Source organism: Garra rufa, chromosome 3 (genome assembly GCF_049309525.1).
Source record: "Garra rufa chromosome 3, GarRuf1.0, whole genome shotgun sequence".
NCBI lineage: Eukaryota > Metazoa > Chordata > Actinopteri > Cypriniformes > Cyprinidae > Garra > Garra rufa.
In genome coordinates this window covers 56635062-56663035 of record NC_133363.1, presented here as the reverse complement: position 1 = coordinate 56663035, position 27974 = coordinate 56635062, and the positions used below count along the sequence as shown (strand labels likewise).

General features: G+C 35.3%; 1 protein-coding gene across 1 annotated transcript in view; it reads right to left on the bottom strand.

Moving 5' to 3' along the window:
* kif7 (kinesin family member 7) overlaps positions 1 to 26072 on the bottom strand; it is a 29848-nt gene extending 3776 nt beyond the window's left edge. The window contains exons 1-16 of the mRNA XM_073837367.1: positions 25657 to 26072; positions 22492 to 22692; positions 21272 to 21659; positions 17320 to 17860; positions 17004 to 17147; positions 13024 to 13221; positions 10651 to 10799; positions 10435 to 10565; positions 10147 to 10308; positions 9269 to 9471; positions 6847 to 7044; positions 4675 to 4800; positions 4068 to 4244; positions 3754 to 3969; positions 886 to 1092; positions 205 to 403 (exon numbers count right to left, since the gene is read on the bottom strand). Coding sequence (XP_073693468.1) covers positions 205 to 403; positions 886 to 1092; positions 3754 to 3969; positions 4068 to 4244; positions 4675 to 4800; positions 6847 to 7044; positions 9269 to 9471; positions 10147 to 10308; positions 10435 to 10565; positions 10651 to 10799; positions 13024 to 13221; positions 17004 to 17147; positions 17320 to 17860; positions 21272 to 21659; positions 22492 to 22692; positions 25657 to 25984 — 3568 coding nt within the window. The 5' untranslated portion in view covers positions 25985 to 26072. The remainder of the gene's footprint in view (positions 1 to 204; positions 404 to 885; positions 1093 to 3753; positions 3970 to 4067; positions 4245 to 4674; positions 4801 to 6846; positions 7045 to 9268; positions 9472 to 10146; positions 10309 to 10434; positions 10566 to 10650; positions 10800 to 13023; positions 13222 to 17003; positions 17148 to 17319; positions 17861 to 21271; positions 21660 to 22491; positions 22693 to 25656) is intronic.
* Positions 26073 to 27974: the final 1902 nt, after the last annotated feature.

Here is a 27974-nt window from a genome sequence, read left to right as displayed (position 1 = left end):
GAGCTGATATTTTGCAGAGCTGATTTCGACAAGGTAAAAGGGTGTTTTTTTACACTACTATTGAGAATCTTTAACCAAAGTATATTAGAGACTTTTCATTAAGACCCTTAAGAATCATATGAACTTGGGCATCCAATTAATAATGACAAAATTTTAATTTTTGGGTGAACTATCCCTGAAAACTGCAGTAGTGAGGACTCCAACCTCGGCACTGCTGCAGCAGTAGCTGTATGTTTCTCTCATGTTCCTTCTGCTGCTGGGTGAGTCTCCGGTCTGCTTCAAGCTGCTGTCTTTCCAGAGCTGCTTCCAACCACCCAACCAAGTTCTGCTGCTCCTCGACTCTCAGCTCCAGCTCAGCTAGAGCCATCTGCAGCCTGCGCTCCTCCTCACGAAGAGACACGACCTTTACAAAACACACAGAAGCGTTAAAACAGTCACATTCTTAATTGAAGCGGAAGGTCAAGTGAATAAACAAATATTTCAATTTACTTGTAAAGTGCTCCTCACAAAACATGCTGTTACAAAATCACACAATTACACAAGTCTTCGCCTTTCCCTAATGTGTTAAACAGCTAAAAGTACTTGTATTAAAAGGCAGCATGAATATGAAAATAATGTGAGAAAACATGTATTATTCAAAATCCTGCCTACATTTGCCAAAACAGAGTAAATGTGACCACAACGTGTGGCTGTGATAAACACAGACGTGCAAGTGTTGATATTGTTTAACAGGGATTCGCTTCTGCAGTGCGATAATCTGCCAACTGAAATGATAATGGATCGCACCTCTCTGAATAAAAATCACCACCACAAACAAGTACACTAAAGTGTCACCCTATAAATTCACAAACAAGATCATTTGAGGAAACTCAGATGCTGTCTGACCTTATCAAAGTATTTACAAAGCAGAGCTCTAGTTTCCGAGGCAGACAGGTAGGTGAGTTTGGCCATCAGGTTCATCTCCCATTGGGTGAGCATGCTGCCTGACGCCCGCAGCTGCCTCTGTCTCTGGGTGATCGCCTCGTTTTTGTACTCGATAGCAGCATCCAGAGCCTCAATGGCCTCGTCCAACTGGAACAGTGTTCTTTCTTCCTAATGTTTAATAGAGGACCGTGCAGCTTTAATAAATGCAATTTAAACATAATGCAAACAAATGGTCGATTTGGATGTTTTTAAACCAAAAGTATTCATAAATACATATGCACTCTTACTCTTAAAAGCATTCTTAAATTCTAAGGCTAAATTTAGTTATATTTTAATTGTAAAATATAAAATGTTAGAATTCTTAAAGGATTAGTTCACTTCCAAAACAAAAATATACAGATAATGTACTCACCCTCTTGTCATCCAAGATGTCTTTTTTCAGTCGTAAAGAAATTATTTTTTGAGGAAATCATTTCAGGATTTCTCTCCATAATAGTGGATATGTATGGAGCCCCCAAGTTTGATCTTCCAAAATGCAGTTTAAACGCAGCTTCAAATGGCTCTAAATGATTCCAGCCGAGGAAGAAGGGTCTTACTTGGGAAACAATCTATATACAATTTATATACTTTTTAACCTCGTCTTGTCCTTAGTCTGTGTAATTGGGGTCAATGCAGTTAGGGTATGTCGAAAAACTCTCATCTCGTTTTCGTCTTCAACTTCAAAATCATCCTACAATGCTGTTTTACCTTTTTTTGTAGGGCATTTGATCTTCTTTGTATGTTAACCTTGTAAACACTGGGTTGGTAAGTCTGCAGCAATGTAGGGCGATTTTAAAGTTGAAGACGAAAACGAGATGGGAATTTTTCGACATACCCTAACTGTATTAACCCGGATCACACAGACTACGCATGCACATCGCAGAGACTAGACAACAGGAGCATTTGAGGTTCCAAAGTATATAAATTGTCAATTTGTTTTAAAAATAAGCGGTTGTTTCTTTAGATAAGACCCGTCTTCCTCAGCTGATATCGTTTAGAGCTCTTTGAAGCTGCGTTTAAACTGCATTTTGGAAGTCCAAACTCAGGGGCACCATACATAACCACTATATGGAGAGAAATCCTGAAAAGTTGTCCTCAAAAAACTATTTCTTTACGACTGAAGAAAGAAAGACATGGACATCTTGGATGACAAGTGGGTGAGTACATTATCTGTAAACTTTTGTTCTGAAAGTGAACTAATCCTTTAAACTTTAACTGCATTTAAAGCAACTGTACATGATTTTCTGTGAAATCTGTCTAAAGTTTATAGATCGGCTCTGACTTTCAGCAACTAGAGTCAACCCCTCCAGAATGCAAATCTGGGCAAAAATCTAGGCAAAGTCATATAAAATTCCAACCTAAACTCTATAACGAATAGTTTTAAAATTCTGAAGCATGCAAACAAGGTCCACATCAAAAGCCAACTAAAGCATATTAAACATCAAACATGAAGAGCAGAGTTTAAAAATTGAGAAACATCAAACATAAAAACTAATTCTTTATGTTTCTTCATATATTTCAACGAAAGTTTTCATATGCTTCAAGATGTTTCACACATGGATGAAGATTTGAAAAATCAGATTCAATAATAAACTTGTAAATTTGATGTTTTGTGCAGTTATACATCTGTGAATTGTGTCATTTCATATACACTGCCGTTCAAAAGTTCAGGATCAGTAAGATTTCTGTTTTTTAAATAAGATTCTCATGCTTATCAGAGGTGCATTTATTTGACCAAAAATACAGGAAAAAAAACATTAATAGTTTTGCAATTTAAAATAAAGGTTTTCTATTTGAATATACTCTAAAATATAAATTATTCCTGTGATGTAACCTGAAAAAATAATTTTGGAAACAGTTGTGCTTTCTAATTTTTTTTGGAACCTGTGATTCTTTTTCAGCGATTTTTTTCAGGATTCCTTGTTGAATAGAAAGTTCAAAAGAACAGCATTTATTTGAAATCTTATGTAACATTATACAATACCATTCGAAAGTTTAGTGTCGGTACACGTTTTTTTTTTTTAAATTTTCAGAAAGAAATTAATACTTTTATTTAGCAAGGATGTGTTCAATTTATGATAAGTGGCTGTAAAGTTTTTGTTGTAAGTTGTTAGATTTCTATTTTAAATAAAAGTAAAATAATTTTTACTTTTTATTCATCAAAGAATCCTGATAAAAGTATCACAGTTTCCAAAAAATATTAAGCCCACAGTTTCCAATATTGATAAATCAGCATATTAGAATGATTTCTGAAGAATCGTGTGACACTAAAGACTGGAATGAAAATTCAGCTTTGCATCACAAGAATAAATTAAATTTTAAAGTATATAAATATAGAAAAGCATTATTCCAGTTTTTAATAATATTTCACAATATTTCTGTTTTTTCCATATTTTTTATCAAATAAGTGCAGCCTTGGTGAGCATAAGAGACTTTAAAAAAACATCAAACAACTTACTGATCCCAGACTTCTGAACGGCAGTGTAAAAGCTTCCAATTTAAATTTAAATGTATATATTTAAAAGAAATTCCAAAATGATTCCAAAATGCCAAACTCTAAAACATTTAAACGGATGGATGTCGCACAGTGTTGCGAAAAATCCCTGATAGTAAACTGATGCCCAGCTTTATTTGTAATGTACTCCAAGCGCCTGCGCAGCTTCTGACAGAAAGGACAAAAGGATTTGCAATGGTGAGCTTTGTCACAGCCTCAAGCTGTTGTTGCGTGTCCGGGCTAGACATGGTGCAAATATGAAAGTTAAGACTTGTGAAAAAATAAGTGATTTCCACCTCAGGAGAGAGCAGGTTGCCCTGTCTCAGTTTGTCGTCCAGCTCCACTCTCTGTTTGAGGAGCAGCTCCTTCTCCTGCCGGAGGTTGGAGATCTCCTGTCTGATCTGCTGGGAGTCCTGAGCACTGCTACTACGCAGCAGACCGTTCCTCTCAGTCAGCTCCCGTTCCAGAGACTCGATTCGGCTCGACAAGGTCAACAGGTCTTTACTAAGAGCCTGGAGAGAAAACAGAGCATACCACAACTCGTAAAAAGACTCATAATGGGGTGGATAAAAGAGAAAAAAAAAAAAAAAGCCACAACATTTTTACAGACCTGACTAGAGCGAAGCTTTTTGGTTTCCAGGCCGCTGCGTTCCAAGAGCAAGGCCTCTTTTTTGGCTAAGATTTCTTCTCTCTTGGTCAGCTCTCCTTCCAGGCCTTCAAGATCCCGTCGTTGTTCCAGAACCTTCTCCATTTCCTCATCAAGCCAGCGTTTCTGCTCCTCTATCTTCTGCTCAACCACAGATATTTACATATTAAATATATGCCTCCTAAATGAAGTCAAGGTTTGAATTTATTCATCAGATGCCAAAGTGGAACTGAATTCAAGGTTTACATTTAAACTATATGTTAATTCCCTGGGAATCAAACCCACAACCATGACCTTGGAAAGAGCAAATGCATTGCTCCAAGATAAATAACATAAATGCATACCAATACCTGGCTGAGAGGGAATTTGGGCAGCAAACTGAAATCTGAACATGTTGAAACATACCCTCAACCACGAGAAAACGATAATAAAATTCTTTCAAACGTCAGTCAAACTATTAAACACCATGACTGAGTAAACAGATCTAAAAATAATATTTTATTGCTGGGTAATAGCTGTGGGAAGGGTTTGATGAAAAGGAGCACGATTTCGTTTTTCTGCCTCAACCCACCTGCTGTTCCTCTAGCGATACGACCGAGCCGTTACTTCCACTTCTCCTCTGGCGCTGGAAGGCAGCGATTTCCTCCGTCTTAATCCTCAGAATTTTCTGCTGCTGTTCGTTCTTTATCTCCAGCTCCTTTGAGAAAGAGAAAGACGCTGTTTGGTAAATGATTCTCTATTGAACGACAAGAATAACTGAGAGGCTGAGGTTTCTCTGTAGATGATTATTGTTCAGAATACAGAAACGCAGATGACTAATGCTGGCCCTTACAGAACAGAACACAGTTTCCTGAAAGAAAAAAAAAAACTGTGATGAACACTCCAAAAGAAAAAAAAAACATTAAATGTGTCATTTCTGCAACAGTAGCAGCACCACACAAAGAGAGATGTGAACTGTAGCAAATAAGACAGAAAAATAGCGTATTTTTTATATTTTATGAAGAAAATTTGCAAGCAATACTTTATTATACCCTACTGTTCAAAAGTGCAATGTTTCTGAAATACGTCTCTTACGCAAGGCTACATTTATTTGCTCAAAAATACAGAAAAAAACTATTTTAAATAACAATTTCCTAATATTTTTTAAAAAGTAATTTATTTTTTTCCAATTATTTCAGTATTCATTATCACATGATCTGATTTGCTGCTCAAAAACATTTCTTATTATTATCAAATGTAGACTTTTCCATTTTTTCCTGACACTTTGATAAAAGTAAATAGAACAGCTTTTTTTTGTTATAGAATTTTTTTTAACAGTTTAAACGTATTTACCGTCACTTTTTTGTCAATTCAATGCATCCTTGCTGGAAAAAGTATTAATTTCTTTCTGACTCTAAACACTTAAACATTAGGGTACATAATATATAGTACATCAAGAACAGCTATCATTATTTTTGACCCTGGACCACAAAACCAAGAAGGGTCAATGTTTTGAAATTGAGATTTATACATAATCTGAAAGCTGAATAAATAATAAAAAAATATTTTCCACTGATGTATGGTTTGTTAGGATAGGACAATATTTGGCCAAGATACAACTATTTGAAAATCTGGAATCTGAGGGTGCAAAAAAAGCAAAATATTGAGAAAATAGCCTTTAAAGTTGTCCAAATGAAGTTCTTGTCAATGCATATTACTAATCAATAATTAAATTTTGATATATTTAAGGTAGGAAACGTACAAAATATCTTCATGGAACATGATATTTAGTTAATATCCTAATGATTTTTGGCATAAAAGAAAAATCGATAATTTTTGACCAATCCAATGTATTGTTGGCTATTGCTACAAATATACGTGTGTTGTGTTGTGGTCCAGGGTCACATATAATATATTTTAATATGTAATTTATTCTTGTTATGGCAAAGTCTTCTGTGTCACATGATCTGATTTGCTGCTCAAAAAACATTTCTTATTATCAGTGTTCAATTTTTGATACTTTCCTGATTTTTGAAAAAATTGAAGGTCAAAAGAACAGCATTTATTTGAAATAGAAATCTTTTGTAACAGTATAAATGTATGTACTGTCACTTTTGACCAATTTAATGCATCCTTGCTGGAAAAAAAGTATACTTTCTTTCTGACCCTAAACATTTGAACAATAGTGAATACAGTATATATGTGACACTGGACCACATAACCAATCTTAAGAAGCACGGGTATATTTGGAGCAATAGTCAAAAATACATTGCATGGTTCAAAATTGTTGATTTTTCTTTTAGGACAAAAAGCATTAGGATATTAAGTAAAGATTACGTTCCACAAAGATATTTTATAAATCTCCTAGCATAAATATATTAAAACTTAATTTTTAATTAGTAATATGCATGGCTGAAAACTTAATTTGGACAACTTTAAAGGTGATTTTCTCAATAATGTAATTTGATACATTATTTAAGGTTTTCAAATAGTTGTATCTTGGCTAAATATCGTATTGTAACAAACCATACATCAATGGAAAGCTAATTTATTTCAGATGATGTATAAATCTCAATTTAAAAAACTGGTTTTGTGGTCCAGGGTCACATATTATATCAAGCAGAACAACCACAGGTTCTGTCTGGAAGCAATCGCGAAGCATAAATTACACACTTCACTTTTAATTCCACTTATTCTCTTGATTTCTCTAAGACTCTGTTTCCCACCTGCGCTGATAAAAGCCTGAATGCAACACTCGGCTCACCTTGACTCTGTGCTTTCCTTTCTGCATCTCGCTCTCTAGCCGTCTCTTCTGCTGGCTCTCCTCTCGCAAGCGGCGTTGCAGAAGGTCCTGCTGCTGCTTCATGTTCTGCACGTTCCTCTCGAGTTCCTGCACGCGCCGCTCGCTCTGCGCAGACAGGGAGGCCAGCTGTGCAGTGTCTCGCTGCTTCTGCTTCAACACCTGAAAGCACAGCACCTGTGAAGAGCTATATATATATTGCCTAGAATCTACTTCTGCATTGAACTTGTATCCCCACAATCTACAGAAAATATATACTATAAATTTATATAGTTTGCATGTACAGTATTTACTAAAAAAGGAACATTTCTTAAAGGGTTAATTCACCCTAAAAATGAGAATTCTGTCAATAATTATTCACCCTCATGCCATTCCAAAACCAGAAGACCTTCGTTCATCTTCAGAACACAAATTAAACATTGACAAAATGTGACATCAGTGGTTCAAGCGCAGTTTTTTGAAGCTACAAGAATACTTTTTGTGCACCAAAAAGCAAAAATATTGACTTTATTCAACAATTCTTCTCCACTGCATTAACCTAGTGCTTTTTTGGAGAGTATATTTTGAATTGGTAAATAAAGTTGTTATTTATTTTTTTTTTTTTTTCACGCACAAAAAGTATTCTTGTAGCTTCATAAAATTACGATTGAAGCACTGATGTCACATGGACAATTTTGTCCTAACTACCTTTCTGTGCCTTGAACGTAAAAGGACTTTTGCTATCTATGGAGGGCCAGAAAGCTGAGATTTCATCAAAAATATCTTAATTTGTGTTCTTAAGATGAACGAAGGTCTTATGGGTTTGGAACAGCATGAGGGCGAGTAATTAATGACAGATTTTTTTTTTTTTTTTGGTTGAACTAACCCTTTGATGCTTCAAAGATTCTTCACAAGTGATAACTAAAGCTAAAAGTAGTTTTTTTTCCACATATTTCACCAGTTTCATGTCATGTAAGTCATTTTATTTGGTCACATTCATTTAGTTTCAATAGACCTTAGTCAAGGTAGCAACATAATAATGAAAGTACAGTGCAATGGATTTTACTGTCATTTTTAAAGGTTGAGATTTTTTTTTTTTAATTATTTAAATTATTTAAAAAATACTTTGAATTAATGATTCAATGACTCACTTGTTCTATTACCAAAAATGAATCAGCTGTTTTCAATGACAATTTTTTTTAACAGTCACTTGTCGCCATTGATTTAGATTGCTGAAACAATGTAATCAAAAAACATTATTTGAAGCACCAATTTCAAGCAAAAAGTACTTTCAAAAAATGACATGATAACTGCTCTCTCCGTTTCAGCGGCAGTGCTTGCATGGGTGAAATGATCGATTTTTCTTTTATGCCAAAAATCATTAGAATATTGAGTAAAGATCATGTTCAATGAAGATATTTTGTAAATTTCCTACCATAAATATATCAAAACTGTAAATAGTAATATGCATTGCTAAGAGCTTAAATTGGACAACTTTAAAGGCAATTTTCTCAGTATTTTGATTGTTTTGCACCCTCAGATTCCAGATTTTCAATATTTCAAGATTTCAAATAGCTGTTCTTTGCTAAATATTGTCCTATCCTAACAAACAATACATCTATGTGCAAAGCTTATTTATTCAGCTTTTAAATGATCAAAAAACTGATCCTTATGACTGGTTTTGTGGTCCTAGGTCACATTTGGCTTTGTCAAAGGTTTAATAGTCACAGACATTGCCATTTAGAAATAAGATTGCGTGGGTGTTTGAATCGAGATTGCAATATTTTATTGATTAATCATGCAGCTCTAATTGTGAGTTGTGAAAAATCACATGATGTAGTGTAAAGACTCTACGAGTTAAATTAAATATGGCATCTAACCTCTAACCTATGTTCCAAATGCTAGTCTAGGGCTGTGCAATAAATCGCATGCGATTGTCATGCGTATCTCATCAGTAAAGCCGGTTCTGTGAGTAGTAGTAAATCTCCATCACCTGCGTTCAGATGGCGCGGTATTTAAAACACTAAGCCGTAGATCATTGAAAAGCTACGCAATATCGCGTTCAAAATCGAATGCGATTCATCCGCGATTTTGAATGCGATATTGCGTAGCTTTTCAGTGATCGACGGCTCAGTGTTTTAATTACCGCGCCATCTGAACGCAGGTGATTGAGATTTATATATCTATATATTTATAGATTTATATATCTGCCCTAATATCTACCAAACATTTCTGTCTTTTTATCTATTCTTTGTGTCTTATGCACTGTATCAATTTATGCTGTGGTATTCAAAAACACTGAAGTGCTGTTATTGTGACAACCCTAAAACCATTCTAGAGAAACATCACTCAAACGGGATTTCCATAATGATGCCTTTCGGGCAAGCCGAAGCTGCCAGACACAAACCTGAACTTTGCTCTGCGCAGCTGCGATTTTCCTTCTGCACTCCTGAGCTTTGGAGCGGTCAGCAGCGTCACGGCTGCCCTGAACCTCCAGGTCCTGCAGCTGCTTTTGTGCCTCTGTGAGCTCCACACGGGCCTGCTCCGCCTCGCCTTCCAGCTCGGAGATCTTACGACTGTACTGCCTGTTCATGGCCTGGGCATCCTTCCCTAGAGGAATATTTTTTCAATAAATGCTGTTCTTTTGAATGATATATTCATTAAAAAAAAATGATTTTTTTTTTCAACATGATTAATAATAATAAATGCTTCTTGAGCAACAAATCAGCATATTAGAATGATTCCTGAAGATTCATGTGATACTGAACACTGGAGTAATGATGCTGAAAATTCAGCTTTGCCATCACAGAAATAAATATCATTTTAAAATATATTTAAATAGAAAATATTTATTTCAAACTGTAATAATATTTCACAGTTTTACAGTATTTCTGAATGACAGACTGAAAAAAAACTGACCCCAAACATTTAAAGGGTAAAATCAACTGAGATTCTATGAAGCATTTAATATAATACGCTCCTACGCTTTGGACAACTAATATCGTGAAAGCTAGCTGTGTGACCTTGCCATTTTGTTTCAACTGTTTTACACTGCTGTTAAAAGGCAAAACTGATGAAGGTTCTTGATTGCACAGCAGAAAGACTCGACTAACAGATGATGAAACTGGTTGTCAATAATTTTCATTATCCATTATTGAAATTTTTATGGATCGATGCATACTGGTAGGGCACGCACAAAAAGCGCTGCAGAACAGCACCCTTTTGCTATTTTAATACCAGCTTTTTATTTTAGTAGTGGTACTTCAGATGAGCAGGTATTCTCACCTGTCTTGACCAGCTCTTTAATGAGTTCCTCCTTCATGCGGATGGTGATGGAGAGCTCTCTGATCTTCTGCTGTGCCTGAAGAAGCCCTCTCTCTGAGCAGAACTCGCCTCCAAAACCTCTCACGCTCTCCCACACCGAGCTCTCGCCAATGCTGCTGTTCGCTGGAGAATCAATCACAACAAATCAAAGCCAACCGACTGAATATTGGAAAGAAACTAATCTGGGCCAATGTGCTTCCGTTAAACCCTGAGACCTTTGTCAAATGTTTTCAAGGATGTTTAACTCACACGTGCGTCTGGTGAATTGAAGACCTGGAGGATGGCCAAGCCCGAACGCCTGAGACAGGGTTGCCCTGGTCCCGCCACAAGACCCTTGGAGCAATGGAGCATCTTTTTTTGTCCAGGTTACACTGATGGATCTGTCAGGAATGATGGCAGTGCTGAATCAATTAGCCATTCATTCTCGATTAATCTTCTCGTTAGTACTAGATTCATTTTACGTACTTGCGTTTATCTCTGGCGGTTTGAACATGGCTGTCTTCATCTCGGATCACTCCTTTCCCAGAGGTTTCAAAGTGAGCGTTTCCTCGTCCGCTGTCCCACTGGGTTTGTTCTAAAAATGAGTCGTTGTCCTCTGAGGCACACATTTCGACCTAAAAACACATCAAAGTGAAAAAAAAAAATATTGATCTAAATCCCATGGAAAGCACTAAATATTCCCTACTCATTTTCTCCATGTGGATTGTAAAAAAATATTTCATAAATATTTCTCAACCTTTACCCAAAACAGAAAGTTCTAACAATTATTAAAACATTTGATTTGAAGCAAATAATTTTAAATATTAATTTGGGGTTATTAGGGCACCCAATCTACTGTAAAATATGTGACCCTAGACTACAAAACCAGTCATAATGGTTTTTATACATAATCTGAAAGCTGAATAAATAGGATAGGGTAATATTTGGCCAAGATACAACTGTTTGAAGATCTGGAAGCTGAGGGTGCAAAAAAAATATAATATAAAATAAAATAACAAAATATTGAGAAAATATCACCTTTAAAGTTGTCCTAATAAAGTTCTTAGCAATGCATTTAACTAATCAAAAATTAAGTTTTGATCTATTTACGGAAGTACATTTACAAAATACCTTCATGGAACATATCCTTAATATCCATAATCAATCATTTTGACCCATAAAATGTATTTTTGCCTATTGCTACAAATACACCTGCGCTACTTAAGATTGATTTTGTGGTCCAGGGTCACGTATCTGATATACAGGTTAGCGTCAGAAATTAACTTTTCCATTAAGAGGCAATATTTACCCCCTAGAATTGATTTCCAGGGGCATTTTTTACATTTGTGAGGGGAATTTTTATAATCACCTTATTATTATAAAAAACATATGTTGTCTTCAATGTCAAATACTTAAGTTTACCCAATTACTACACTTAATCAATGTTTTAAACTGTTGTCAACATTATACATGTAAAAAACAGGAGCTCATAGGGCTGCAATATTATGACAAAAATCATCATTGTAGATTATTGTTCTTAATATTGTTATAATTATTAATATCGATATAGAAAACAATATAAAACATTTCAACAGCTCAGCAGAAATGTGTCTGATTGGTTATAGGGCTCAACGTTGCACAAAACGTCACGTAAAAGCAATCTGATGCAGTGTGAGTGAATCTAAATTTTCATTTTCACATTTAATTTTAATGGGGACAGCTGTAATACATTGTTTTATTGTGCAGTAGAATTTTTGTGCCCCTTTCTCTTGAATTTATGAGGCATTTTTCTTCAATTTTGTGGCATTTTTGCCAAAAGTCATGTTAATTTCCGACCCTGATACATGCGTCACACATCATTTACAAATCCATATATTTTTATATATATATATAGCTTTATTACTGCAGTCTTCAGTGTCACATGATCCTTCAGAAATCATTCTAATAGGCCGACATGGTGCTTAAGAAACATTTATTGTTAATATTGAAAACAGTCGTGCTGCTTAATATTTTCAGCAGAAACAAAATGTTTGATATTCTATTGTTTTTGTAACAATAGAAAAGATGTTTTCTGTCACTTGATCACTTTAATGTCCTTGCTAAATAAAAATATTAATTTCTTTTAAAAAAATTAAACAGCAAATGTGAGCTGAGGGGTGTTCCATGAAACAAATTTACCAAATAAACCAGGCTTATTTTAGTTAGTCTGACTTATTGTCACTTGATTTGGCTCGAAATAATCAGACTAACTGAAATAAGCCTGACTTATTTGGTAAACTTGTTTAATGGAACACCCCCCAGTGAATAAGTCACTGTAAACATTGTTGTTACGTGTTTCTTTTTTATCCTCCTTTTTCAAATTATTAATATTCAGTGAACATTAACTAATAATATCATACCTAGCCAGGTAAGCGTTAAAGTTCTTTTGCGTGCAGTGAGCCGTGATAACAGTCTGCAGAGGGTTAGTGCTAAGCGAAAGTATAAACAAGGCTTAACACACAGGCGCTCGTGGCTTATTGCTTTAATAAATAACCCCGTCTCCTGACAACACATCAAATGCCAGCTTGTCATACAACAGGCTTGAAAAGTAAGCATCAAAAGTGTGTTTAGGGTGTATAATTGACTGTTAAGACATCACAATGTTACCTTGGCAATTAGGTGAATTTGTTTGCATCTGAAAGTATGTGGGTGAAGTCAAAACACAGAATTACGCAGCGTGTGTGGCAAGTGTTTGAAGATGTTTGTGTACTACTAACAGCTCAGCCCAGGTGGCGGCAGCTGTGGATTGTATCTTGAATTAAAGTTGATGTGTGTTTGTGGTCGAGGATGCTGTGAGACAAATCAAAACATATCAATTACCTGTCTGCCGAGGCTTCTGCCCACATCACTGTCGCAGGGAGGAGTGAGGCGGCCGGCGGTGTCTGATGTCTGCAGTAGTGAGTTGATAGGAGCCGTGTGAGGTCTCTGTTTCAGGTGGAGCAGCCCCACTCCTCCAGGCTGGGCTAACAGACTGTGAAGCTCCGCTATTAGATCCTGCTGCTCTTGTAGCTTATCACTCTAGGAATGAAAGAAAATGACATCCAGTGAAAAGACCAAAGATGTCCCTAGTGTCGTTTTAAGTCTTGTGTGCAATGCAGCAGTGTTGTGCATTTTGAAGGAAACAGATATATTTTATATTTGCTTAAATTGGTTTTTCAGCTTTATTTTAATTAACGAAAATGATTTTTAATAAAGTTTTAGTTAGATAGATAGAAAGTTTGTTGTGCTTTTGTCATTTTCCTTTGAGATTTTTTATGTATTTCTGTTTGGCTTTAATTTATTTTTATTTCATTACTTTTTCCTTACTTAAACTTCTTTTATTTCATTTAGTTGCCAAAGTTACTTTCATTTAGATTTTTCCAAGTTTTTCATCTAATATTTATATCTTATTTTAGTTATTTCAACTAACAAACTTTAATTTTAGTTAAATTTAACAAAAACAACAAATGACATAACCCTTGGTAGAAAGATAGTATGATAGCTAAAACAACTGAACGATAGACCGAACGATAGATAGAATGATAGTTCGATAGATAGAACTGTAGAATGATAGAACTGTAGAATGTTTATCACTTCAACTTATTTTTATTTCACTTAGCTGCCAAAGTAACATTTCTAACCCTTATTTGTTTTTCATCTAAAATTTATTTGATGATTAAATGATTAAAATTAAAAATGTTTTTTAATTATTTTATAAAAATAACACAGACAGACAGACAAAGAGACGGACAGATAGACTGATAGATAGATAGTAGAGAGATAGGAATTTTGTTGTGCTTTTATCATTTTCCTTTGAGATTTTTTTTTTTTTTGTATTTCTGTTTAGCTTTAATTTATTTTTATTTCAGTTTTATTTTACCACTTCAATTTTCATTTTCATTTAGTTGCCAAAGTTACTAACTTTCATTTAGGTTTTTCATCTAATATTTAACTTTAATAACTAAACTTTAATGTTAGTTTAATTTAACAAAAACAACAATGATAGAACGCTCGATAGAATGATAGTACAATAGATAGAACAACAGAACGATAGATAGAATGATAGAGCGATAGATAGAACGTATAACAATAGCTAGAATGATAGAATGATGGATAGAAAGACATAGAACAGATAGAACCATAGATAAATGTAGAACGATAGAATGATACAATTACAGAACATCAGACAGATAGAACTATAGATAGAACTGAACGATAGAATGACAGACAGAACTACAGATAATATGATAGAACTGTAGAACAATAGAATTATAAAATGACAAAGAATGACAGACAGAACAATAAAACGAACAACAGATGGAATGATAGAACAATGGAGAGAACGACAGAACAAATGATAGATTTGTCACTTTCATTAGTTTTTTTTATGTATTTCTGTTTAGCTTTAATTTATTTTCATTTCAGCTCTAGTTTTATTTTATCACTTCAACTTCAACTTATTTTTATTTCACTTAGTTGCCAAAGTAACATTTCTAACCTTCATTTAAGTTTTTCATCTGATATTTCTATTTTTTTTTTTTAGCTTTATTTAAATCTACAGGTTAGGGTTGATTAAACGAAATTAATTAAAATTAAAAATAGTTAACAATAAGAGTCAGCCAGACAGACAGATTTAGATAGGCTTTCAATTTTAGTTTGAATTTTAGTTAGTTAAGTTAGTAATTTTTGTTGTGCTTTTGTCATTTTCATTAGTTTGAGATTTTTTATGCATTCCTGTTTAGCTTTAATTTGTTTTTATTTCAGTTTTCCTTTTTTATTACTTCAACTTATTTTATTTTATTTAGTTGGCAAAAAAATCAAGTTTTTTTATCTAATGTTTTTATTAGATTAAATGATCTAATATTTATAACAAAAATTAACAAAATAAATGTAAAATAATAGTTTAGTTTTATTTAACAATGACAGATACGACGTTCAATAAAATGATAGAATGAACAAAAGATATACAGACAGACAGACAGACAGACAGACAGATTAATTAAGGGGTGAGAGTAATGCTTGCCTTAGGACATATTGTACATTTGTACGTAAAGAAGAAATTCCATATGAGTTCAATTGAAATGACAGACGCTGCTATGAACACAGATGTTAGTGCTCAGATGAATAGCACAACATGTTCTCTATTAATTTAGGTGTTTTTGCAAGAATATCTCTGTTACATCGTTCGGCATTCCAAAAACAGAAAAACATGTCTATTGGGCATGTTGAAGAACTGAACAATTGAGCTGAGCTCAGATCAATCATCAATTTATAACCTGACTGCTTAGCTTTGTTGTCTGTCTTTTTGGCTGTGAGTAAAACATTGTCTGTAAAATATACAAAAACAGACAAACAGCTGAATGATGTGCAAATGAAGATGACAATGCTTGGGCTCATATGAGATTTGTTAAGACAAAATATAACACCACCTTTTGTAAACATACAGAAAATACTTTTTATACCCAAGCATTTTCATGACTTTACTATGACATTTCCAGTTTGGTCGTAATTACTGGATATTGATCATCTTCATTTAGAATGATTCTCTTGTAAATTAAACTTGCAAGCCAATTTGCATCACTATGAGCAGGTTTTATGTACTTTGAACCTTTTTACACTTCCAGGGTTCTTATAAGCAGAATATTTGCGTACATTTCTATAACGGTGAACAGGAGGCTACAACAAACATGATTTTTGCGTTCCTATTTGATCCAATATATATATATATATATATATATATATATATATATATATAAGGCTTGTGCACAATTCAGAATTGAATTGAGAATGACTCCTAAATTCCAATTTAATTCTTGAATTTGAATTGAATTTGAATTGATCTCAAAAACAGGATCTAGAATTACAATTCGAATTTGAATTAAAGGAAGCAGAATTGCAATTCAATACAAATTCAAAGAAATTAATATTAATAAGTGAAGTGTTTAACAATGAAGCTTTACAAAATATGTCAGATATGATTTTATTACATATTCTATAAATGATATTAGTTTGAACTACTTTTACAGATTACATTGTGTTATTTGATTACTTTGAAATGAACATAACATTTTGACCAAAACTAATCAAACATCGAGGGAGCAATTTATTTTCAAGAATTTGATCACTATCTGTATGTTGGAACAAAATGTATGCAGGGTTGAGGAGTGACTAGTTATGTGTAATGAAATTATGCTATTAAATTACAAAATTAATGTAATTGTACGTGAGATTCAACTCATTCTTTCTGTTGTATGACTGTGTGGAATGTCTTTGAATTGCCATGAATTTAATTCCACTTCCGGTCAATCCAACTCCAATTCAAAATCAACTTCCTGTGGGGCGGAGTCAATTCAATTCAAATTCCAACTCATGAATTGAATGGCGGCCAATTTCGAAATTCTGAATTGTGCACAAGCCTGAGATAGATATATATAAAGTGTATATTAACTGTTTTAAATATTGATAATAATAATAATGATTCAAAGTTTCTTGAGCAGCAAATCAGCATATTAGAAAGATTTCTGAAGGATCATGTGACACTGAAGACTGGAATAATGAAGCTGAAAATTTAGATTTGATCACAGGAATAAATTACATTTTAAAATATATTCATATATTCATATTTTTTAAGTAGTAAAAATATTTAACTTTTTTTGTTTGCTGTATTTTGGATCAAATGAATGCAGGGTTGGTGAGCAAAAGAGATTTCTTTAAAAAACATTAAAAATCTTACTGTTCAAAACATTTTGACTGGTAGTGTAACAGTTAAATATTCATTAAAAAAACAACAGAGAATTTAGCAAAGATTTCAATTCTCTCACCTGTTGTTTGTATTGTTCCATGGCATCTTCCAGAGCGGCTAAGAAGTCAGTGTTTTCTTGTTCTAGTCGCTGTATCTGGGCTTGCAGCTGGGAAATGTAGTCCTCGCGGTCTCCGCTCCAATCCTCTTTCACATGGTCAGGATCCTTTGGCATAAATAAATCCCATTGCAGTGAGAATTACGCAGATAATCACATCATGACGTCTGAAATTAATGCTTGAGAAATAATGACCTGACAAGATACATTATTGCCTTTTTATGATGAATTGTTAAACATAAAATATTCATATATGAAAATGGATGTGCCTGCAGCCAACCTGGTTGTTCAGTGCTGCCCGCCCTCTTTTCAGCGCCGTGCTGTCCTCGGTAGAGCTGCTCTCGATGCCGCTGTCCAGCCCCGACGCTGAGGTCAAACCGCTGCGCTCCTCCTCAACGCCACAAAGCCACTCTTTCACCCGCAGGAGCTGACCTGCATTCAGAGTTCCTTCACCCTGGAGCTCTGTCAAGAGCCTGTAGGCCGAGTCCGTGCACGTCCTGTAGTGGGCGCTCTCTGCTTGCAGCTTCCTGACGTCCAGTTCAAAGGGCCGAAGTCTCTTCTCGGGGTCGGAGCGTGCAATAATGCGGGTTTCAGAGCGCTGGCGGTTTTCAAGAGCTCGTCTTAGCGCTTTGATCTGGAGCTCGAGGCCCTCGACGCGGTCCGGTTCCCCCCGGCAGTTGACTGTTGCCCGGTTCTGGATGTTACGTGCCCGCTTGGCGTAGTTGAGTGTGTTTAGGCTCTCATCAAAGTCTGAGGAAGAAGGGCTTATGCAGGCAATCATGAGGGTTTTGGCATTGCCTCCAAGGGAGTCCTTTAGGATCCTGACAACAAGATGCAAGACATATTGACGCATCTTAAAAGCCTTTAAACTATATAAAGGCGATGTTATGCATTCCCTCTTTCCAAAATTTGATTACAAAAATACCACTGAGGTAAAATAGCATTTTCACACAACAACCTAACAATATACACAGTTTATGTTTTTGAAATAAGTATATTATGCTCATTAAAGCTACATTTATTTAATCAAAAATATTTGTAGCATTTTAAAACAATTGCTTTCTATTTTAATACATTTTTAATTTTAATTTATTCGTGTGATGGCAAAGCTGACTTTTCAGCATCATTACTCCAGTTTTCTGTGTCACATAATTCTTCAGAAATATTCTAATATGCTGATTTACTGCTCAAGAAACATTTCTTATCTTATCTCGGTGTTAAAATCAGATTGAAATGAAAAAAATTTGAAAAAACATTGAAATTGTGCTTAATATTTTTATTTTGTGAAATTGTGAAATTTTCAGGATTCTTTGATAAAGTTCAATAGAACCGTTTTTTTGTAACATTATAAATGCCTTAACTGACATTAATCATGAATTTAAAGAGTCTTTGTGAAGTAAAAGTATAAATTTATTGATTAATAAAAAAAAAAAAAGTACTTAACCAAAACTTGTGAACAGTAGTGTACAATTACGGAATTACATTTTAAAACATATTCAAATAGAAAACAGTTATTTTAAATTGTATTAAATATATAATCACAATATTGGTTTCTAAAAGCAAAAAATATATATAACAAAAATCTTACCAACCCTGAACTTTAGAACAGAAGTGTGTGAAATGATTTTTTAAATTTTCTTAAGAAAAAAAGTCAGCGGTGCTGACCAAGCATATTTAAAAGAAAATAAATAATTTACATTCAGAAAGACAAAATCTACTTTCCTTTAGTGTGTCTACTTTTGTTGACAATTTTTGTCTTTGTCTATGCCCATTTTCCACAAGCTGATATGATTCTTTAGGGTCTTAATAAAAAGTCTACAACAAACTCAAAATTTCTCAATGGTAGTGTAAAACTCTTTTTACCTTGTCAAAAACAGCTCTGTTCACAGCAACCTGTTTTGTTGAATGTCTCTTTAAATGCTAATGAGCTCTGCTCACCCTGTCCCTCTCTTCTGAGACGTCCTGTTTATTTTAGCCGCGTTTAGTTGCATTTAACCGCAAAACTTGCTAACTAGCACAATATTAGAAAAGGCGATTTGCAAAAATTCATAAAAAAACGTGGTGAAGCTGGACCACGAATGATTCACGTGAACATAAACACATTTAGGTACATCGGAGGGCACATTTCCTTCAAAAATGAAAGTAACGTTAATCATCGGTGTCTTCAGCGGCTCAGATGTCGGGAGTAAACAATGACTGCTATGTTCATTATTACATCCAACAGCAAAACACCTCAATCGCTTAGGAGCTATTCTTGTCTACCCCTAGCCTGGCGAGCCAGACTTACATCAAGATGTTTAGTCTGGAAACTCTCCATAGACGCGGCTTACTCCGAGGGGCGGGATAAACGGTTGTCTCTCAAAATCCCTATGCACGCAATAGGATAGCGCTTCAACCAATCAGAGCAACGAAGAAGGTGACGTAGTCTAAGCTTTTTCCGTATCCAGTCGGCAAAACTCCAAACACATCTTCCTTTTTTAAAAATGACTTAAGTGCCGTTCTTTGCTCGTTTCTTAAAGAAAAACTTAACTCCAAGTCCTCCAGAGTCGCGGCCAAAGCCGATTCGAAAGACCGCTGTTCGACAGCTGCAGCCGCCATTCTTTGTTTTTCAAGTGGCAGCCGTCGCAACTCTGTCGTCATATGTTAAGCCCGCCCCGCCTACTCTATATGCGTTGTGATTGGCCTGACCCAATTTGGGTTTTTGCAGCTAGAAGGTCTATTGAGAGTGTCTAGACCCACCTGGCTGCAAAATAATTTTTGCTGCCGCTAGGGTGCGTCTAGATTTCTAGGCTAGTCTACCCCTGCTCTGGCATCGAAACAATGGCAGACTGTTCACAGCTCACTCAGGTAAGATGAGTCTAAGGTAAGACAGCCGCGTCAATCAACTATCGTGGGAGCGGCCTTCATTGGTGTGACATCACACAGCCAAGAAGCTTGGCTTGAACATGGCTTGATTTGAAAAAGGGGATATTATTTATAGGGATTTAAAAAAAAAAATAGCACTGGTTGGATTTTTATCATTATAGGGTGGTTGTGTAAACACACAGCCAACACACATTTATGTTCAAACAACATGTAAAAGTATGTTTTGCATCCACTGACCCCTTTAAGAGCAAGCAATAGTAATAGAAGATTCTTGCTTTAGGCAACACTACTAGTAGGGATGCACCGAAATGAAAATTCTTGGCCGAAGCCGAACAAAATTACACACTAAGCCAAAGGCCAAATACCAAACATTGTTTTTCGTGTTTTCCCCCCATATATATTGTATAAAATATTTAACACTTAACATTTTTAACATTCTGTAGACATTACAGCCTACCAACAAATTTACACAATTTAACTTAAAATTAATAAGTTAGTAAAATAATATTCTTTGGCCATTTTTAAGACCCCCTTCTTGAATCAGGCATTTGTTTTTAATGTACAAATAAATGCACCCTGGCTGAGCAAAGGAGAATGTTATAATAAATGTATTAATAGAGCTGTTGTAATGACAGTAATGTAATGCTGACAGCAGCAGATTTATGAATGATTCTCATCAGGCAGATTTCACTCACTCTTTGGACTTTGAACCCTGGCTAAGGAGCTTATGCAGTGCTGTCAGAAAAAAATACAATTTGTGCATGTATTAGACAACATACGGTTCTGTAGTTTATTTACTTATGGTGGTCCCAACCACGATCCTGGAGGCCCCCCAACAGTGCATGTTTTCCATGTCTCCTTAATCAAACACATCTGATTCAGATCATCAGCTCATTAGTAGAGACTCCAAGACCTGAAATGGGTGTCAGACAAAGGAGAGATGCAAAATGTGCAATGTTGGGGGGCCTCCAGGAACGTGGTTGGGAACCACTGGTTTAAGGTCATTTAGCAATTTCTGTTATGATACAGTAACCAGCAACAACCACCCCTTTCTCTTCTCATCGAAGACATGCAATGCGATACAAAACAGTCTCTCGCTGTCGGTGCTTGTAATGATTTTTGAGTCTTCCTCGGACAGTTTTAAATGCTTCCACACTGCCGACATGTTTGCTGCATTAGTGCGCGCCTCTATTTGATCACGTCACGTAATTGTTCGGTATAATTTATTCTGCCTTTTTGCTTATTCAGCTAAATAATTTCGGTTGCTGAACATTCGGTGCATCCCTAACTACTAGCCATAATGGCTAGACTTTCTTGCAATTATACTGTAATCACAGTGATTGAAAATTTAGTAAAATTATCCATACCTGGTGATTTTGGAATCCCTGTATGGTATATGGGTGCCTTTTCTTTTGGGGTCCCCAAGTGCTCCAATGACATTTCCGAGAGCCAAAAGACCACTGTTGATCTGAATGCTCTCCTTGAGCCGTTCACCAGTGTTCCCGGTTTTGAGGATGCGCTCTGATCCAGCCAGGTCCACAAAATGAAATTTGGAGGACAGGATCTGCACAGTTCCGGCCGTTGCTCGAGAACCTCCACGCCTCTGTTCCATGAGCACCGTGAAGATGGTATGAGAGCGACTGGAGTGGGGGTTCATCTGGGTGGCCCCAGTGTGACGAGCCGTCTTTCCCGACTCTAAGAGACTCAGCACCTCATCAAGTCCTTCCACTTCACATTCCTTCACACCGCAAAGCACTGTGGGTAAACACAAAAGATGCCTTTCTTTTTCGAAAACAGTCACTAAAAGACTTTCTGAAAACTTCCTGATTAGTCAACTAGTCTAGACGAGCAGTTTGAAGAGTCACAATACAAAAAGCACAGAAGAAATAGAAATTAAAGCATTTTAAGAGGAGACGCATAACAAAACTTAAAATGACAGAATAATAAGATGCTGTCAAGAGTTTGTCAACTTATGAGAAGCTGACATGATTTCAAGTTTTTACCTGCAGTGTGACATGCTGTAATTAGTCTAAAACCAATTTTATTATTTACAAATAATGCACTTTAATACATTTCAAGTCATTAATTGGCAACCCACAGAAATTTTATTTTTGATTAAAGTCAACGCTTGGGGTCCATAAGTTATTTTTTTAAAGAAAGTAATACTTTTATGCAGCACAGATGCATTAAATTGATCAAAAGTGACAGTAAATTCTGATTTTCTATTCATCAATGAATCCTAAAAAAAAAAACTGTTTCATACTTTTCACAAAAATATAAAGCAGCACAGCTGTTTTCAACATTGATAATAATAAGAAATGTTTCTTAAGCAGCAAATCAGCATATTAGAATGATTGCTGAAGGATCATGTGACACTCAAGACTGAAGCAATGATGCTAAAAATTCAGCTTTGCATCACAGGAATAAAATAAATTTTAAAATGTAATAAATGTAAACAAGTAAACTAGTAAACAAATGTTTTAAATCGTAATAATATTTCAAAATATTACCATTTTTACTGTATTTTTGGTCTAAAAGAATTTTACCAAATGGTAGTGTATTCATCAGTTTTCCTTCACAAACTCACCTATGTTGCCCTTTTCATCCTCTCGAATATTTATGTCTTTACTGGCCGTCTCAACTTCCAAAAGGTCTCTGAAGACCTCTTTGTAAACCTCCATGTACGACACTCGGACAGAGAAGTCAATGAGGTCATTCTCGTCCAGCAGTTTGAAGATCTCGGCCACGGCTCTGGGAATGATGCCCTGTTCGTCATCCCTAAAAGCGGCTGCGGCCAAAAAACCAACAGCAGGTTAATGAATAACTCTATGAGGCAGAATGCTAAAACGCAAGATCTCAGATTGCAAGTGGAGCGGTGGCAAATGAACCGGGGGAGGTGTTGCTGGCAGCACCACCGTGCAAACTCGTGGAAGCATTTTAACAAGACACAGACAAAGCCTTTACTAGCCTTGTGAATCACGTCTGGTCTAGATGAAGCCCAATTAATAATATGCTGTAAGGAACTGAACTCAGGCGTGCTTTTGATCTGTTTACTCAACACATCAGCTGTCACAATACTCAATATACCTCCAATGAAAGAAAAACATTGCACTTTTATATATATTTTATATTTATATATATATTAGTGGTGGGCCGTTATCGGCGTTAACGTGCTGCGTTAACGTGAAACTCTTATCGCGCGATAAAAAAAATATCGCCGTTAATCTATTCTCAAATTTGGGTTGGGAGCTGGGTCTAAACTACGCAAGCTATGATGACTTTCACCTTGATAGTTTAACGCGGATGTATACCGAAGACTGTAGAATATGGTCGCGCGTTTAAGTCTCCTCCGCCAAAACACAGACGGGATCGCGTCATCCTCCATTCATAAAAACCGAATCTACTATAGCGAAATGCCACGTAAAATCGTCGTTTTTTGGATTCATAAATCAAATGTTGGTCAGTCACTTAATTCAAATCGCGATATGGACTAGTGTATGTGAAAACTGAAATGCAAAAAGACCTGATTTACTACACGCATACTGAAACACACGTGACGCTCCCGGTAATTTTTGGCATTTGCATCTCACATGAACAGATAAACTCAATCTCCCAAACTGCTGTGAGTGTCACTTTTACCGTTTCATTTGAGAAAACTAGCATCATATCATACTGTATGACACAGAAACTTCACGGCAACCTGTCAAAATAAAAGTACGGTGTAACATGTAATGGGCTGGGTAGGTGTTGACGTTAAAAAAAAACAATCTAATAGGGAGAAAAAATAATTTCATTGTTAGTTAGTTAGTAAACACAAGTACATCTAATTGAACATAATTTATTTTCATCAACAAATTATCATAGAACAGCTTCATGAGCTTTATGATCCATTCTCAAAGACTTTAAGTCATTATTTGGGTAGCACACATATTCTGAATGCCTTCAGCAGAATTCAAATTAGCCATTTTAATCTAGATTAATCTAGATTAATTCCTAAATTTAATCTAGATTAATCTAGATTAAAAAAATTAATCTATGCCCACCCCTAATATATATATATATATATATATATATATATATATATATATATATGAATTTTACAATGTTAACACTGTTTATTAATGTGAAGCTGCTTTAAAGGAATCTGTATTGGGGTGTATTGGTACTGTGATCAATCTTAAAGACGTCCACAGTCTACTATTCAAATGCATCGTAGAGATCATGACCAAATGTGTCTATTTATGTCTGTAAGTAAATACACTACCAGTCAAACGTTTTTGAGCAGTACGATTTTTTATGTTATTTTAAAGAAGTCTCTTCTGCTCACCAAGCCTGCATTTACTTGATCCAAAGTACAGCAAAAATAGTACAATTTTGAAATATTTTTAATATTTAAAATGGTTTTCTATTTGAATATAGTTTAAAATGTAATTTATTCCAATGATTTGAAAGCTGAATGTTTGAAAGCATTATTACTTCAGTCACATGATCCTTCAGAAATCATTCTAATATTCTGATTTGCTGCTCAAAAAATATTCATTATTATTATATTATGTTGAAAGAATAGAAAGTTCAGAAGAACAGCATTTATCTCAAATAGAAATCTTTTGCAACATTATAAATGTCTTTATCATCACTTTTGATCCATTTAAAACATCCTTGCTAATTAAAAGTATTATAATAAAAGGAAAATTTGTTCCCCAAAAAAGAAAAAAAATACTGGCCCCAAGCATTTGAATAGTATAGTGTATAATGTTACAAAAGCTTTTTATTTCAGATACATGCTCATCTTTGGATCTTTCTAATCATCAAAGAAACCTAAATACTGATAATAATAATAATGTTTCTTGAACAGAAAATGAGCATAATAGAATGAGTTCTGAAGGATCATGAGACACTGAAGACTAAAAGTAATGATGCTGAAAATGTAGCTTTGATCACAGGAATAAATTACATTTTAGAATATATTCAAATAGAAAGCAGTTATTTTATATAGTAAAAATATTTCATAATGTTACTGGTTTTGCTCTATTTTGGATCAAATAAATGCAAGCATGGTGAGCAGAAGATAATTCTTTTAAAAACATAAATCTTACTGTTTAAAAACTTTTGACTGGTCGTGTATATTCGCACATCTTTTAGCTTTAAAGGTATTAACCCATTAGAGCAAAAAAGAAACATGGAAACACATTTGATTGGGAGAAATCTTAAAGTAACAGCAAATCTTAAATCTTAAAGTGACAGCAGCCTAATAAACCTGCTGCTGTCTGTCATTAATGCTAATCAAACAACCAAAGAAAAAGAGAAAATCAATGTATTTTTCATTAATGCAGTGTTGTATTTTATATTTAATTACTTTATTAATTTTCTATAGTATTTCTAATCAGAATAAGATACTGTTAGACAGACTATAAGCTTACGATAAGCTTCAATAAGCTCAAGAACTGTTTACTTATATGTGACCCTGGACCACAAAACCAGTCATAGGTAGCACGGGTATATTTGTTGCAATAGCCAAAAATACACTGTATGGGTCAAAATTACCAATTTTTCTTTTATGCCAAAAATCATTAGGATATTAAGTAAAGATAATGTTCCATTAAGATATTTTGTAAATTTCCTATCGTAAATATATCAAAACTTAATTTCTGATTATTAATATGCATTGCTAAGAACTTCATTTGGACAACTTTAAAGATTTTTTTTTTCCACTATCAGATTCCAGATTTTCAAAAAGTGGTAAGAGACTTACAAATGTTGGCTTCTCCAATGGTGTAAGTTTTGCCCGAGCCTGTCTGCCCATAGGCAAAAACCGTGGCGTTGAAACCATGAAAGAAGGCCTCGATGAGGGGTTGAACGCACTCTGTGTACACATCCTCCTGCGTAGAGTTATCCTCAAACACAAAGTCACAGTAGAAGTGGCGGTCATTGCCCAGGGTGACCCTCTTCTCCTCTGGGTCTGCAGTGATGCAGCTCTCATGGTTGTGCAAAATCTCTTTGGGAAGCAGCGGACGCACCCGGACGGCCACCTGTACAGCTGTTTCCTCCACCTTACTTTGGCCGACTCCTTTGGGAGACATTGCTGAGCTGATTAGCGGTCCCTCATTACTTTTGTGGGGCTGTGATACCGCTTCCTATGGGAACTGAATTAAATAAGAAGCAGTTATGAACTGAAAGAGCATAGGGCATAACATCTATGACACACTCTACACTCAGAGAAAAAAAAGTACAAAAGCTGTCACTGAGATGGAACCCTTTAAAAAGGTACTTTTGTACCTTATTTATGCAAATGAGCAGTGTTGGGGGTAACACTGCACAAGTACCAAATAATGTGATTTACATAATCAGATTACTTTTTTCAAGTAACTAGTAATTTAATGAAATGCAAACTCAGAATATGACACAAACCTGCAATAATTAAATGACACAAATATCCTTTATGTATTTAATCCCATTTTATTAACCAATGTTTTTGCCACTGACCTTCGATGATCCAATTCAACCATACTAATAAGCAAAAATGACTTTAGATTAACTAAAGTAGAAGAGTGTTGAATTTCCTTCTCCTACAGTTTTACTGTACGGACATGAATTTACTTTTCCTTCAGGCTTATTCATTTCACTTTTTGGTGTGAAAGGGCTGTTACATTTGCTAAAAATAGAACAAATAAGCAAGCCCTGCCCAAATTTAAAAAGTAATGCGAAAGTAACGCAAAAGTAATGTAACGCATTACTTATCATAAAAAAGTAACTAAGTAACAAAATTCATTTTTACGTCATTTTGTATTTATTAGTTACTCCTTTTTTAGGGAGTAATGCAATATTGTAATTCATTACTTTAAAAGTGACTTTTCGCAACACTGCATATAAATACCTCAAGGTTACATATTAGAACCTAAAATGTAAATATTAGTACCTAAAGTGTAACATATTAGTTTTTTCAAAAGCTTTTGTACCTTTTTTTATAAGAGTGTATGTAAAGTCCGTAAAAATACGGCCAAATGTACAGTCGTGGCCAAAAGTTTTGAGAATTACATAAATATTGGAAATTGGAAAAGTTGCTGCTTAAGTTTTTATAATAGCAATTTGCATATACTCCAGAATGTTATGAAGAGTGATCAGATGAATTGCATAGTCCTTCTTTGCCATGAAAATTAACTTAATCCCGAAAAAAAACTTTCCACTGCATTGTTAAGAAGGCTTCAGGGCGTCCAAGAAAGTCCAGCAAGCGCCAGGATCGTCTCCTAAAGAGGATTCAGCTGCGGGATCACAGGTGTGAGCGCATCTACACACACAGTGAGGCCAAGACTTTTGGAAGATGGCCTGGTGTCAAGAAGGGCAGCAAAGAAGCCACTTCTCTCCAAAAAAAAAAAAAAAAAACATCAGGGACAGATTGATCTTCTGCAAAAAGTATGACAAATGGACTACTGAGGTCATATTCATGCAAAGTCATATTCTCCGATGAAGCCTCTTTCCGATTGGTTGGGGCATCTGGAAAAAGGCTTGTCCGGATAAGAAAAGGTGAGCGCTACCATCAGTCCTGTGTCATGCCAACAGTAAAGCATCCTGAGACCATTCATGTGTGGGGTTGCTTCTCATCCAAGGGAGTGGGCTCACTCACAATTTTGCCCAAAAAACACAGCCATGAATAAAGAATGGCACCAAAACACCCTCCAACAGCAACTTCTTCCAACAATCCAACAACAGTTTGGTGAAGAACAATGCATTTTCCAGCACGATGGAGCACCGTGCCATAAGGCAAAAGTGATAACTAAGTGGCTCGGGGACCAAAACGTTGAAATCTTGGGTCCATGGCCTGGAAACTCCCCAGATCTTAATCCCATTGAGAACTTGTGGTCAATCCTCAAGAGGCGGGTGGATAAACAAAAACCCACTAATTCTGACAAACTCCAAGAAGTGATTATGAAAGAATGGGTTGCTATCAGTCAGGATTTGGCCCAGAAGTTGATTGAGAGCATGCCCAGTCGAATTGCAGAGGTCCTGAAAAAGAAGGGCCAACACTGCAAATACTGACTCTTTGCATAAATGTCATGTAATTGTCGATAAAAG